The sequence below is a fragment of the Lepus europaeus genome, chromosome 21 (assembly GCF_033115175.1).
Source record: "Lepus europaeus isolate LE1 chromosome 21, mLepTim1.pri, whole genome shotgun sequence".
Classification (NCBI taxonomy): Eukaryota; Metazoa; Chordata; class Mammalia; order Lagomorpha; family Leporidae; genus Lepus; species Lepus europaeus.
In genome coordinates this window covers 58,597,842-58,610,963 of record NC_084847.1, presented here as the reverse complement: position 1 = coordinate 58,610,963, position 13,122 = coordinate 58,597,842, and the positions used below count along the sequence as shown (strand labels likewise).

Sequence of the window (13,122 nt, the reverse complement as noted above, 5' to 3'; positions counted from 1 at the left end):
GGAGCGAGGCTCAAGCCCAGGGGTCTCCCCACTGTCCCTTTTTTGGGGTGACCACAGGGGACTCTGCAGGTAAGTTTTTTCTACACACAGGCTGCCGTGTGCCGGGCTTGAGGCTGTGAGGACTGGCCTGAGGTCTTCCTGGCCATGCCAGGCCCCTGCGGGGGGGCGGGGGTACCCAGGTCATGGGGGAGGAGGCAGTCACGAGGCACCAGCCCTTTCAGCTCCGTGCTGCTTTGCAAACGTACATCAGCATCTCCCTGCTCCAGCGAGCAGGTGCCGGGAAGTGCTGGCGCCGGGCTACAGCTCCGCGGAGTGGGCCTAATCCGGGGGACGCGTGTCGCCGGGGACGTGGGGTCAGGGTAGGGAATGGGGTCCGTGCTGCCCCTCCGTGTTCGCACCTGGTGTTTCGGGGGATGTGGAGTGGGGGTTGCCCTGACACACAGCTGGAGCCTCCGTGGGGACGGGCGAGCTGGAGGAAGGGCGTGTGCGGGGGTGGGGGGGGCTGGCTGCACGGACCACAGTGACGGCCCGTGCACCCGTGTGAGCAGACCCGTGGATGCCAACAACCACACACGCACGCTCTCTGAAATCTACATGTGCGGGCTCAAATGCACACATGCACCCCTGTGCACACTCCAAGCACCCACGTGGCACACACACACACACACGCACACCCACTCATACCAGAAGTGCACACAGGCCTCCCCAGCATGCAGTGGCACCCTTGCCACCACCAGAGGGAGCCAGAAGGCTGCCCAGCAGAAATTCTTCGCTTGCCCTCGCAGCTGCCCAGGCACACACGGAAGGAATGACCTCCCTCCAAAAACACCCACCGCCCTTGACGGCCGCAACCCTGGGGGCCGAAGGCATGGGCGATTCCGCGGGGACAGCGGCCGCCCATTAGCAGCCGTATTTAGCGCCTCCCTCCCGGGGCAATTCGCTGCCCCCAGGTTTTTCCTGACTGCGCATCCCGAGCTGGGCCCTCTGTGCGGGCACTGTGTCCCCCTCAAGATCCCCGCACTGAGAGACCCCCCAGGTCTCAGCGGGCCAGCCTGCTCCCCAGCCGCGACCTGCGTGCAGCGGGAAGTGGGCTCAGGAGGCGTCTGCCTGCCGGCCCGGGGGCTCCCAGGACCCGGCCTGGCTCCTGCCTGGCCCTGGCTTCCTCTCAGCCCCAGGAGGGAGGACGGCCGGGCCCCCGCCCTGGCCCTTCAGGAGCCAGAGAGCGGGGCTCTTCTCAGCCGAATGCCCTTGGTCTCACTGGGGGAGCGAGAAGGGTGTGTGCGTGCGTGTGCTCACATGTGCCTCTGTGTGCTTGCATGTGTACATCTCCACGTGCACGTATGTGCTCACACGTGTCTGTACAATGTGACATGCGCACACATGTGCTCATGTGTGTATGTGTACACACATGTGCTCACACGCATATTCTCTGTACACCCGTGCATCATGGGCTCACATGTGCACACCTGTGCATGTGTGTGTGTGCAGGTGTTGGCTTTGAGCTCTCGGGGTCTCCGAGGACAGGGGGAGAAGGGCTGTTGCTGGCTGAGACCAGTTTGGGTTGAGGGTCTGTGTTCCTGACGCCCCAGCCAAGCCCAAGGTCAAGGCCACTTGGGAGGCAGCAGAGGGCGTCTGCTGGGGGACTCAGGACCCTTGCCAGGCCAGAGTCTGCAGCGTGCCCCCCGCTGCTCAGAGACCTCCGCCCTGCTCTCCGTGTTGCTGCCTGGCTGTCCCCGCCCCTGCCCAGGACTCCGCCTCCAGGACATGCTGTGCCCAGCACCTCCTCAGGCTCTGGGCGGAAGGCGGTGCAGGAGGGGCCCCTGAGCCAGTCCGGACTGCAGACCCCACGTGGCGGGGAGGCAGGTGCAGGCGGGACGGGGACAGACATTTTGAGAGCTCATCCAGCCATCCAAACACCCGGAGCACTTCCTGGGAGCGAGGCAGGGTGCCCGAGCCCCGGGGTCTTCATTCGATTGAGCAATCAGTGCATGCCCAGTGGCTTCAAACCACGGGACTTACTGCTGTCTGGCGTGGGCGGGTCCCGCCTGTCTGCTGTAGCTCCCGGAGCTCCCGGGCCCATGGCTGCCACTCAAGCCTCTGCACCTGTAGGGAGGGGCTGCCTTAACCCCATGGTCTCGCCTTGGCCTGGTCACATCGGCCACAGGCGCTGGGGCTAGGACTGGGGTCTGTCTTTTGAGGGGCCAGAGTTCGACCGGCTAAGGGGTCCAAAGAGGAGGACGGCAATGAAGAACAGGTGGGGACCACGCAGGCCCGGGCTGGCGAGGCCGGCGGGAGGGGAGCGGCCAGCCAGGGAGGAGCAGGTGCACAGAGTGTGGCGAGCCAGGGCTGGCTGCAGAAGGGGCCGGAATGGGCCCCCCAGGACCGGCCTCACTGAATCCCAACAGCTTCCACGCGGGAGGGCCGAGTGCAGGAGTGACGCCCTCAGCCGTGTTCCGGAAAGATCTCTGACCAGGGCCTCTTCACTCACTCAGAGTAGGGAGTTTAGGGGTGAATTGCCCTGTTCCCTGGCCAGGCCTGAGCGTGTCCCGCAGCGGGGAAGGCTCGGGGCCCCCCGCCTCGGTGTGGCCGCCGCAGGAGGGTTCGGGCACGGCACATCGCGGGCTGGAGACGTGGACAGCCGCCATGCCCGCATGGGGCTGTTACACCTCCCGGTTTAACGCATTCACACCAACGCCCGCCAATTACCGGACACCCCCCCACCCCGGCTCTCAATATTTTGATAGCTGCATTGCTGCAGCGCTGGCTTCCCGTGCAATCCTGCGTTTCATCTACGCGCTGTCACGTCCTGTGAAGGGGGTCCCCGGGTCCCGGGTGCCCATGTCAAAGATGACACGGCACCTTGGCCGGGGCGGGGCAGAGCTGGGCGTGGGCGCAGGTGCCCCTGTGGAGGGGAAGGGGGCAGGTTCGCGGGCAAAAGTGGAGCCGGCTTGGTTTTGTCATCAGGACGTGGGACGGAGAGGCTGGCAGGTCGGCAGAGTGGGGCTGGACGTGCCCTGCGGGTCTCCACACACACGAGGCGGCGGGGACCTCCCAGGGGCTATGGGGGCTGCCGCGGGACCCGGAGGTCCCCGCCACCTCCCCTGGGTCTTGCTCATCATGGGTGCCCCCAGGCTGAAGGCACCCAAAGAGCCCGCACCGCACAGCCCCACAGCTGGGTGCACCTGGGCCCGGGTCTCTGCCTCCAGCCATCAAGGTACCTACTGCCCCCTGTGCCGGGGCCGGGGCCGTGCAGCTGGGAGAGCCAGGCCTGCTGGCCAAGGGCCTCCGCCCTCTGTGCACCTGCCTCTCTGTCTCTTCCCTGGTGCCCGCTCTCGCCCCTCCCTGCACACACACACACTGCACACAGATACACACCGCACACACCCACACACACAGATACCTCACAGACACACACACACCACACAGATATACTGCACACAGATATACACCACACACACACACTGCACACACCCACACACACAGATACCACAGATACTGCACCTGCACACACACACTGCACACACACACCACAGATACAGATATACACCACACACACACACACTGCACACACACCTACACACACACCACACACACACTGCACACAGATACCACACACACACACTGCACACACACCCCCACACAGATACCACAGATACTGCACCTGCACACACACACTGCACACACGCCACACAGATTTACACTGCACACCTACACACACACTGCACACACAGATACACACTGCACCATACACTGTACATACATGCCACACACATCACACACACACTGCACACACAGATACACACTGCACACACACAACACAATGTACACACACTATACATATCACACACACACTGCACACACACACCACACAGATACAGATATACACCGCACACACACACACTGCACACACCTACACACATACCACACACACACACTGCACACAGATACCACACACACACACTGCACACACACCCCCACACAGATACCACACAGATACGCACCTGCACACACACTGCACACAGCCAGATTTACACTGCACACACACCTACACACACACTGCACACACAGATACACACTGCACCATACACTGTACATACACACCACACACATCACACACACACTGCACACACAGATACACACTGCACACACACAACACACAATGTACACACACACTACACATCACACACAGTGCACACACGACACACATACACACCACATAGAAACACACACCACAAATACACATCACACACACACATACACACTGCACACACAGACCACACACACACACTCCACATACTTACGACAGATTCTGCACACACACGACACACACAAACCACACACCACATATACACACCACACATAAACACATACCACAAAGCCACACACACAGGCACACAGACTATACACAGACACACCACACACAGGCAGCCCCGCCCATCAGACAGGGAGAGGGGGCGTGTGGTGGGTGTGCGGGGGTGGGCGGGCACGCACCACAGCCCGTCGCCACAAGTCAGGACGCAGGGCCAGTCACGCGCAAGGAGGCGGTTCCAGCTGCCGAGGGTGGGGTGTGAGCCCGGCCCCTTGCTCACCAACAGTGGACACACGTCCGCCTACCCCTGCTGGGCCCCTCTGCTCTCGGCCCTGAGCTGCGCACACGGGAGGTCAGCCCTGGCCGTGGCCTTGTGTCTGTCCTGGGGGAGTGAGGCCGTGAGATGCCTGCTCATCAGAGCCGAGGCCCCGGGGGCTTGTGGGAGTGGGGGGACCCGGGCTGCACAGGGGTGCCCACCATGGCGAGCTCTGCTCTGGGGACATCCAGACTTGGGTGGCAGGGCCATGTGCCCCTGTGGGAGTCAGCCCTGCATCGGGTGGTGGGGGCTCCGGAGGGGGGACAGAGGTGTGCAGACATGAGCTGGCCAAGGGCCCCTCTCTGTAGCTCGTGCTGATTCCTCGCTGCAAATACGGCCACTGCCACCAGCCGAGAAGCCACTGGCTGGGGACCAGAGACGCCCGCCGTGGGCCTGGCGGGCATCACTGCTCCACCCTCTGCCCCGCAGGCCTGGCTCCTGACCCCTGGCACAAGCACCCGTGCTCACCCTCTTCCTGACATGAGAACCCTGTGTCTGGGAGCAGGCAGGCGGGGGACCACGCGGCACAGCCCAGGGCCGGCCCCACGCCACGCCCCTTGGTGGGCCTGGAGCCTACCTCAGGACCTTGGTACCCGCTGCTCCCGACAGTGTCAAGTCTGTGCCCCACGCTGCCCTCCCGGGCTCCTGGGCGGCAAACGCTCCCCTCCGCCTCCTGTATCCTTCCTGCATCCCCCCCCCCTTCACGGAGACGCCCCCCCCCCCCAGAGCTCCTCCGGGCAAGCGCACTCGGAGGTCAGAGGATCAGTGGCCACAGCCAGGCCCAACCAGTCTCAGAGAACCCACCCTCTCAGGAAGACCACCCCAGGGCACGCCCCCTCCTCGTGACCCAGAGACCACCCAGAGCCCCGTCGTTAGCTCAGGGATCCATCAACCTCGGAGCTTCGGCAGCTGCATGCGATTTGGGGAGACGAGCGGCACCCCGTCTTCTGACTGGGCGGCACCATGCCCAGCCCCCGGGGCACCAGGGGAGTCATGTTGGGTCAGAGCCAGTCATGGTCACCACTTTCCCCTGGCCAGTGACTGGTCCAGGACAAGTCTTGGCCAACAAGGTGTGGAAACAAGAGGCTGGCCCACACAAAGTGGAGGCCCCCCCCATCTCCCTCTGCTCCCTCGCTCCAGGTTTGGGGTCCCAGCGAGTGAGGCCGTGATGTCTGGATCTGTGGCAGCCACAGTACAATGAGGAGGCAATGAGCTCGGCACGAGGAAGCAGGAGTTCCCCCAAGCAGGCAGTCTGGAAGGCTCCCAGAGCGGGGGCCGGGCCCCTGCAGGTGGACGTGGCTGTCTGTGTGCACTGTCCAGCTCACTGGCATCCTCACTGGCCCTCAGGCAGCCCCAGCAGCAATGCACCCCATGAGCAGGGCCCGGGCCAGGCACACGGAGGGGACGTGGCGAGGGCAGGACGGCACAGCCCAGCGAGACGTCCCGCGGTGGCAACCTCGATCATCGGCTGAGCCCAGGCCAGCAGCTGCTCACCCCAACACCTCAGGGGAACTGGGGCTCACCTACACCCTGGGCGCAGCAATGGAGAACTGCCCACCGTCCCACGGCCCCCGGAGCGGGCGTCCACGTCTGGTTGCACACACGGCTGACCAAGATCAAAGCAGGAAGATGGGGAGTCTAATCAGACCCACGACGAGCAGTGAGCTAGAAGCAGCACTTAGAAGTGCCCTTGCAGGCCGGCACTGCGGCACAGTGGGTGGAACTGCTGCCTGTGTCTCCGGCACCCCACACCGGCACCAGTTCGAGTCCCGGCTGCTCCACTTCTGAGCCAGCTCCCTGCTAATGCCCCTGGGAAAGCAGCAGAGGACGGCCCAGGTCCTTGGGCCCCTGCAGCCTCGTGGGAGACCAGATGGAGCTCCTGGCCTGTACCTGCACACAGTGTGCTGGTGTGGCCATCTGGGGAGTGAACCAGCAGATGGCTCGCTCTCTCTTTCCCCCTCTCCTTGAACTCTCAAGTGAGAAGCAAAGTCGCCCTTCAAAGAAAGCCCAGGCTTGACGCTTCACTACGGAATTCTCCTGAGCGTTTAGAGGGGCCAACGCCGACACCGCCAAGCTACTGCGGGTTACGGAACAGGATGCAACTCTGCCAACTCTTTTTTTTTTTTTAAAGATTTATTTATTTATTTGACAGGTAGAGTTACAGACAGTGAGAGAGAGAGAGAGAGAGAGAGAGAGAGAGAGAGAGAGAGAGAAAGGTCTTCCTTTACCATTGGTTCACCCCCCAAATGGCTGCTACGGCCGGCGCACAGCGCTGATCTGAAGCCAGGAGCTAGGAGCTTCCTCCTGGTCTCCCATGCAGGTGCAGGGCCCAAGCACTTGGGCCATCCTCCACTGCACTCCTGGGCCACAGCAGAGAGCTGGCCTGGAAGAGGGGCAACCGGGACTAGAACCGGTACCCACATGGGGTGCCGGTGCCGCAGGCGGAGGATTAACCTAGTGCGCCATGACACTGGCCCCACTCTGCCAACTTTTGGCACAAGGTCAGCATTGCCAAAATCAAACAGGGACAACAGACAAAAGGAAAACCGCGGCCCGGTCCCCCTGATGAGCTCAGACGCAGGGCCTCAGCACAAGACCGGCGAGCGCAGCCCGTCCCCGTGATCCCACGGCACCGCCGAGTGGGATGTACCCAGAGCGGCCGGCTGGGCCAGCCCCAGGAAGGCCACACACACGGTCCACGCGGGTCCGGAGAGCGTGACTGCTGACTCTGCACCTCCACAGACCGGGACAGAAGGGACGCACTCGAAGCCACAGAGGCCAGCTGTGATAAACCACAGCCCATCCGGTGTTGACGCGGGAGAGGCGGGCAGCACGCCGGCTGGGATCCAGGGTGAGGCAGGCACAGCCGTGTCCCCCCGCCCCCGCCCCCCCAGTATGGGAGCAGCAGCAAGAGAGGCACCGAACTGCAGAGGACATGGCCAGCACCTGTGTGCACGTGACGTGGGCTGTCCATGGAAAGCCCGAGCCCTACACACCGCCAGTGACGCTGCAGGCCCCGAGACCACACGTCCAGCACCCATGTGCACGTGACGTGGGCTGCCCACGGAAAGCCCGAGCCCTAACGCTGCCAGTGACGCTGCAGGCCCCGAGACCACACGTCCAGCACCCGTGTGCACGTGACGTGGGCTGCCCACGGAGAGCCGGAGCCCTAACGCTGCCAGTGACGCTGCAGGCCCCGAGACCACACGTCCAGCACCCGTGTGCACGTGACGTGGGCTGCCCACGGAGAGCCGGAGCCCTAACGCTGCCAGTGACGCTGCAGGCCCCGAGACCACACGTCCAGCACCCATGTGCACGTGACGTGGGCTGTCCATGGAAAGCCCGAGCCCTAACACTGCCAGTGACGCTGCAGGCCCCGAGACCACACGTCCAGCACCCGTGTGCACGTGACGTGGGCTGCCCACGGAGAGCCGGAGCCCTAACGCTGCCAGTGACGCTGCAGGCCCCGAGACCACACGTCCAGCACCCGTGTGCACGTGACGTGGGCTGCCCACGGAAAGCCCGAGCCCTACACGCCGCCAGTGACGCTGCAGGCCCTGAGACCAACACCGGAAACACGGCTGTCCTGCCGGGGAGGTGGGCAGTGGGGGCCTCTCCACGCCCCGCCCTCGCCCCCGCTTCCTCCAGGCAACGCAGGGACGTGGAGCAGCTGGGACTGGCCGGCGGGCCACCCGCTGCCCACGGCCCCGCCCGCAGGCCTGTCAGTGAAGGACACGCGACCACAGCCTGGGGTGGGGTTTAATGCAAAGGAGGCGGCGCGGCCCAGCCCGCGTGTGCCGCAGCCGCCTCACAGCTGGTCCTCGTCCACCCAGATGGTCTTGCGCTGCTCCTCGCTGATCTTGTCCTTGAGCACGCGCAGCAGCTCCTCCACGCTGCCCCACATGTCGGCCTCCACCGTGGCGTAGAGGCAGGGCAGCGCCTCCAGCTCCTTCTCCTTCAGCCGGCACACGCGCACGAACTCCTCCTCCGTCTCGGGCCGCGCCAGCAGCTTCCTGCGGGACACGGCGGTGGGCGGGCTGCGCCTGCCGAGGGCCACGCTGCCCCGCAGGAACTCGAGTGCCGCGCCTGCTACTTTGCAGTAGGACAGCGTACACCCGAGTCACCCTCACTCCACCCAAGGCCCCTACAGCGGGGCTTGGCCCAGCGGCAGCGTGGGGACTGCCGCCTGCCCACACACAGGCCGATGCCCAGGTCGGCTCCCGTCACCGAGCGGAGACTCCAAGGCTGCTGGGGTGGGACCAGGGGTCAAGAGGCGCCACACCCTGCGGCGGGGTCACCATCGGCATGCGGTCAGTGTGTGCTCAGCCCATGTCCCGTGTGCTGTTGCCCACTGATGGACGCCAGGGCGCGTCCGCCTTGTGGCTCTCGTGAGCCACAGGACCCTGCCCTGGGCCCTCTGCGTCTACACTGCAGGGTGCTGACGGGTCACAGGAATCATCCTCACAGCCGTGGCTCCTGGCAGTTCTGGGCCTGACAGGGGCCCTCTGGGGTGCAGAGTGCATGGGGACCCTCGTCCCGAGCACTCCGCAGTGGGCTCCCCAGGGCCTTGCACTTCACAGTGCTGAGAACGCCTGGCGAAGCACAACAAAGCGTTCTTGCCAGGCCAAGCCTCCGTTTCCCTAGCTGTAAAATGGGCTCATGCTGCTCGTGAGAGGCAGAGGGGATCTGGGGTCAGGCCGGGTCAGGGCACTGTCTGTTGCTGCCGGGCCCCAGATCTCAGTGCTGCCCTCTCTCTTCCCCACCCCGTGGCTGCAGCTCCACCTGGGACACACACCCAGAGTCTCAGCCCACGCCATCGTCCTTGTCGGGGTCACCGGACAGCCCAGTGCCCCAGGCACGGGGAGGCTGTGGCTCCTAAGTAGGCCGTGCCACCCCACTGGGAAAGGACAGCACAGCGAAGTGGGCGGTGATGCCCCCCGCCACCCTGCCCAACCCCGGCTGCCCTGGGGTGAGCCCCATCTTGGGCACCAGGCCCAGAGCTGTTGCCGCGTGTGCTCGCCCACCCCTCACTGCAGGGGTTTCTGTGTCCGCCCAAGCCCCCCCGCCCAGACCCCAGCCCATGTCGCGTGGCCTGCCTGTGCTCATCACTGTCCTGTGCATAGACTTCCTGATGGGGTGTGAGCACGTGCGCGTGGCTGCATGTGTGTGCACGTGTGTGTGAGTGCACACGCTTCTCTCTGCCCACGCACGCCCGTGTGCCCGTGTGCGTCTGGGGCGGAGGCCGAGGGCTGTGTGGGAGCGGCCCAGCCTGGTGCCTACCGGAACCTCTTGCTGTTCTTCTCGGACACGCGGATGAAGAGCACGATGGGGTAGATCTGGCACCGGATCAGGTCCCTGGCGCAGCTGATGCTGGCCTCCAGCAGGCAGTGCTTGTTCTGGGGGAGGGCAGCCGGCGGTCAGTGTGGGCCACACCTCCCCTGCTGTACACAGAGGCGGGGCAGCTGCCGGGGCGGGGCCATCAGGCAGCAGGAGCAGTCTGAGGGTCTGAGCGGCAGGCCTGCCACCCTGGGAGCCCAGGAAGGTGCGCTGGGGCAGGCGGGAGGCGGCGGCCAGCTTCTCAACCCCAGGCTCGTCTCCCTGCGAAAGGGCGGCCCTGCCTTGCCGAAGGCTTTGCTTTCACGACAAACTTCACACGGAAACACGGAGTCCGGGCGGGGGTGCGGCTCCAGGGACTACGCTGGACATGCCGGGCGTGGAAACGCTGGGAACAGACCCCTGTGGGCCTCCCGCTGGTCGCCACTCCCCACGCACACCTCCTGCCTGCCTGGCTGGCTGCTGCCTGGACTCCGGCAGCTGGGACCCCGCCCGTGACAGCGCCCCTGGTGCCCGCCCGCCCGCCCGCCCGCTCTGTGCACTCTGGCACCAGCTCTTCCTCAACTGCTCCAGCCCAGCCTCGACAAACAACCCGGCTGGCCAAGGCTCTGCCTCTGCTCCTGTCCACCTGGCACCATCTGCTGGACAGCAGGGCACCCGCCGGCACCTGCTCCTGTCCCTACCGGGTGCACTGCCCACCCCGGGGCCGGCCTCTGGGGCCGCAGGCCGGGAACTTCCCTCCTCACGCCCTGTGAGGAGACAGAACTGGGCTTCAGGCCAGCAGGGGTCACCGGGCTGGCCCCAGGGGCTGCCTGTCCCACGCCATGGCCAGCGTCCTCCTGATGTGCCATTCTCCCTGGCCTGGCACACACACCTGCCACCACACTCCCCCATCTCAGCCGGCTCCTGTTAGAGCCACACACACACCACCACCGCTGTGAACTCACACACAGACCCAGAGCGGCAGAGTGGAGAGCAAGCTGGCGCGGGGCGGGCGGCCACGCCCAGCCTCCCCGCCCTCACCTTGGCCGCCACTGCCTCGATGTTGGCGGGAACGATGCATTCGAAAGTGTTGGGGTTCTTCTCGCGGGAGTAGATGATGGTGTCTGTCTTCTGCTTCCTCAGGAACTCCTCTCTCGTCACGATATCTGCGGGAGAGGCCGGGCCTGAGGGCGCCGCGGCGGCACAGGGCCGCCTGGCCGACGCCCTGGCAGCCCCCTTTAGGCGAGTCCCCCTCCACTGGCCGGGGCGGCTCTTCGCGGGCAGGGCTAAGGCCCCATCTCACACCCCCGTGTGGGCCACAGGCCTGGCGTCAAAGACCCTGGGTTTCCCTCATCAGTTTCAACGGAAAAGTAGCTCAGGCACCATCGTGCAACGCCGGTCACCAGTCACAAAGGCTGTCCCAGTGCACTCGGCCGCTGATTCTTCCTGCTGCCCATCTACCCTCCCACCGCCCACCGCCCCTCAACTGCCTACACAACCCTTCCCCACGGCCATCCACCCACCACACACCCATCTGTCCACCCACCCATCGTCCATCCACAGCCATCCACCCACCACACACCCATCTGTCCATCCACCCATCGTCCATCCACCCACCACACACCCATCGTCCACCCACCCATCGTCCATCCACCCACCACACACCCATCGTCCACCCACCCATCGTCCATCCACCCACCACACACCCATCGTCCATCCACCCATCGTCCATCCACAGCCATCCACCCACCACACACCCATCGTCCACCCACCCATCGTCCATCCACCCACCACACACCCATCGTCCACCCACCCATCGTCCATCCACCCACCACACACCCATCGTCCATCCACCCACCACACACCCATCGTCCACCCACCCATCGTCCATCCGCAGCCATCCACCCACCACACACCCATCGTCCACCCACCCATCGTCCACCCCCACACCCACTCACCACCCACCTGTCCACCTCTCCGCCCCTCATCCACTTATCCTCCCCCTCAGCCACCCACCCACCCACCCAGGGTCAGGATGCAACACACAGCACTGAGGAATGCCGGCGGGGAGTAGTCTGGCAGGAGGCCCAGCTGCCAGAGGACGGGGAGGACCCTCGCCTCCCCAGCCCCATGGAGCCCACGCCACCAGGTGTGAAGACGGGGGCCCAGGCAGCGTCCTGCAGAGGTGGAGCCCGGCCACGCCTGGCACCGTCGCGGCGCCTGTGTCTGCCGAGCAGGAGTCTTCCTGGCCTGGCCCTTAGGGCCTGCGGCTCCTGGGGCTCAGGCAGGAGGAGGGCGCTGCACCCCAGCAGCTGGGCCTTGGAGGGGTAGGATGTGCCCAGGCCCTGCAGAGAAGGTAGGCGGGGCCGCGGCCAGCTCCCCTGGGCACCAGGACCGGAGCCCTGCCCCCACCCCCAGTCCCACCTCTAGAAGCGGCTGCCACAACCCTGGCCTTCCAGGGGTGAGATGCAGGGCCCACGCCTGGCCCCAAACTGGACAGAGAGTAGACCAGGGGGTGGGGGGGCTGGGTAGCGACTGCCCGGGCAAGGGAGCAAGTCCGGGGGCGGTGGCTAGGGCCGGTGGCTGCCCGAGGGGTGCACGTCCAGCCTTGTGCCCACAGTCCAGAGTGGGGTCCAGACTCCCGGCTGACCTGTGACCCCCACGCACAGGGCACGGGAGGCCGGGCCTCTGCACTCCCGGCCCACTGGGAGCTCAGGGCCGGCGTGGGGCCAGGCGGGCGGTCCCTGGCGCACCTGACTTGCAGATGGTGAACTCCATGGCGCCTCCTGAGTTGAGCAGCTTCTGCACCAGCGTCTTGGCCAGCGAGGTGGGCGTGAAGAGCACGGGCCGGCGGCGCTCGCAGTGGAAGGCGCGCACCAAGCTGTAGGGGATGAGGCTGAGGTTCCGGCCCAGCTCGCTCTCGGGGTCTAGCTCTGCTGGGGATGGAGGGGCTGCTGTCAGGAACCTGCCCAGGGCGCCGCTGGGGCGCACAGCCGCCGACCACACGGCTCTGAGCACCCAGGGCAGGGGCTGGCAGGGCTGAGCAACTGGCGAGGTGCTGGATGGCCCCTCACCCACTGGGGAATGGTAAAGGCCCTGGGTGGGAAAGAAACCAGGAGGCAATGCTCACGCTGAGCAGGGCCACGAGCAGGGATGTGCCCTTCTGAGGGGGCGTGGCTGC

The 13,122-nt window shown here is 65.3% G+C and overlaps 1 protein-coding gene across 1 annotated transcript in view; it reads right to left on the bottom strand.

Moving 5' to 3' along the window:
* Positions 1 to 8,433: 8,433 nt before the first annotated feature.
* CARD11 (caspase recruitment domain family member 11) overlaps positions 8,434 to 13,122 on the bottom strand; it is a 94,631-nt gene continuing 89,942 nt past the window's right edge. Inside the window, exons 22-25 of the mRNA XM_062180410.1 lie at positions 12,695 to 12,874; positions 10,983 to 11,107; positions 9,906 to 10,021; positions 8,434 to 8,638 (exon numbers count right to left, since the gene is read on the bottom strand). Coding sequence (XP_062036394.1) covers positions 8,434 to 8,638; positions 9,906 to 10,021; positions 10,983 to 11,107; positions 12,695 to 12,874 — 626 coding nt within the window. The remainder of the gene's footprint in view (positions 8,639 to 9,905; positions 10,022 to 10,982; positions 11,108 to 12,694; positions 12,875 to 13,122) is intronic.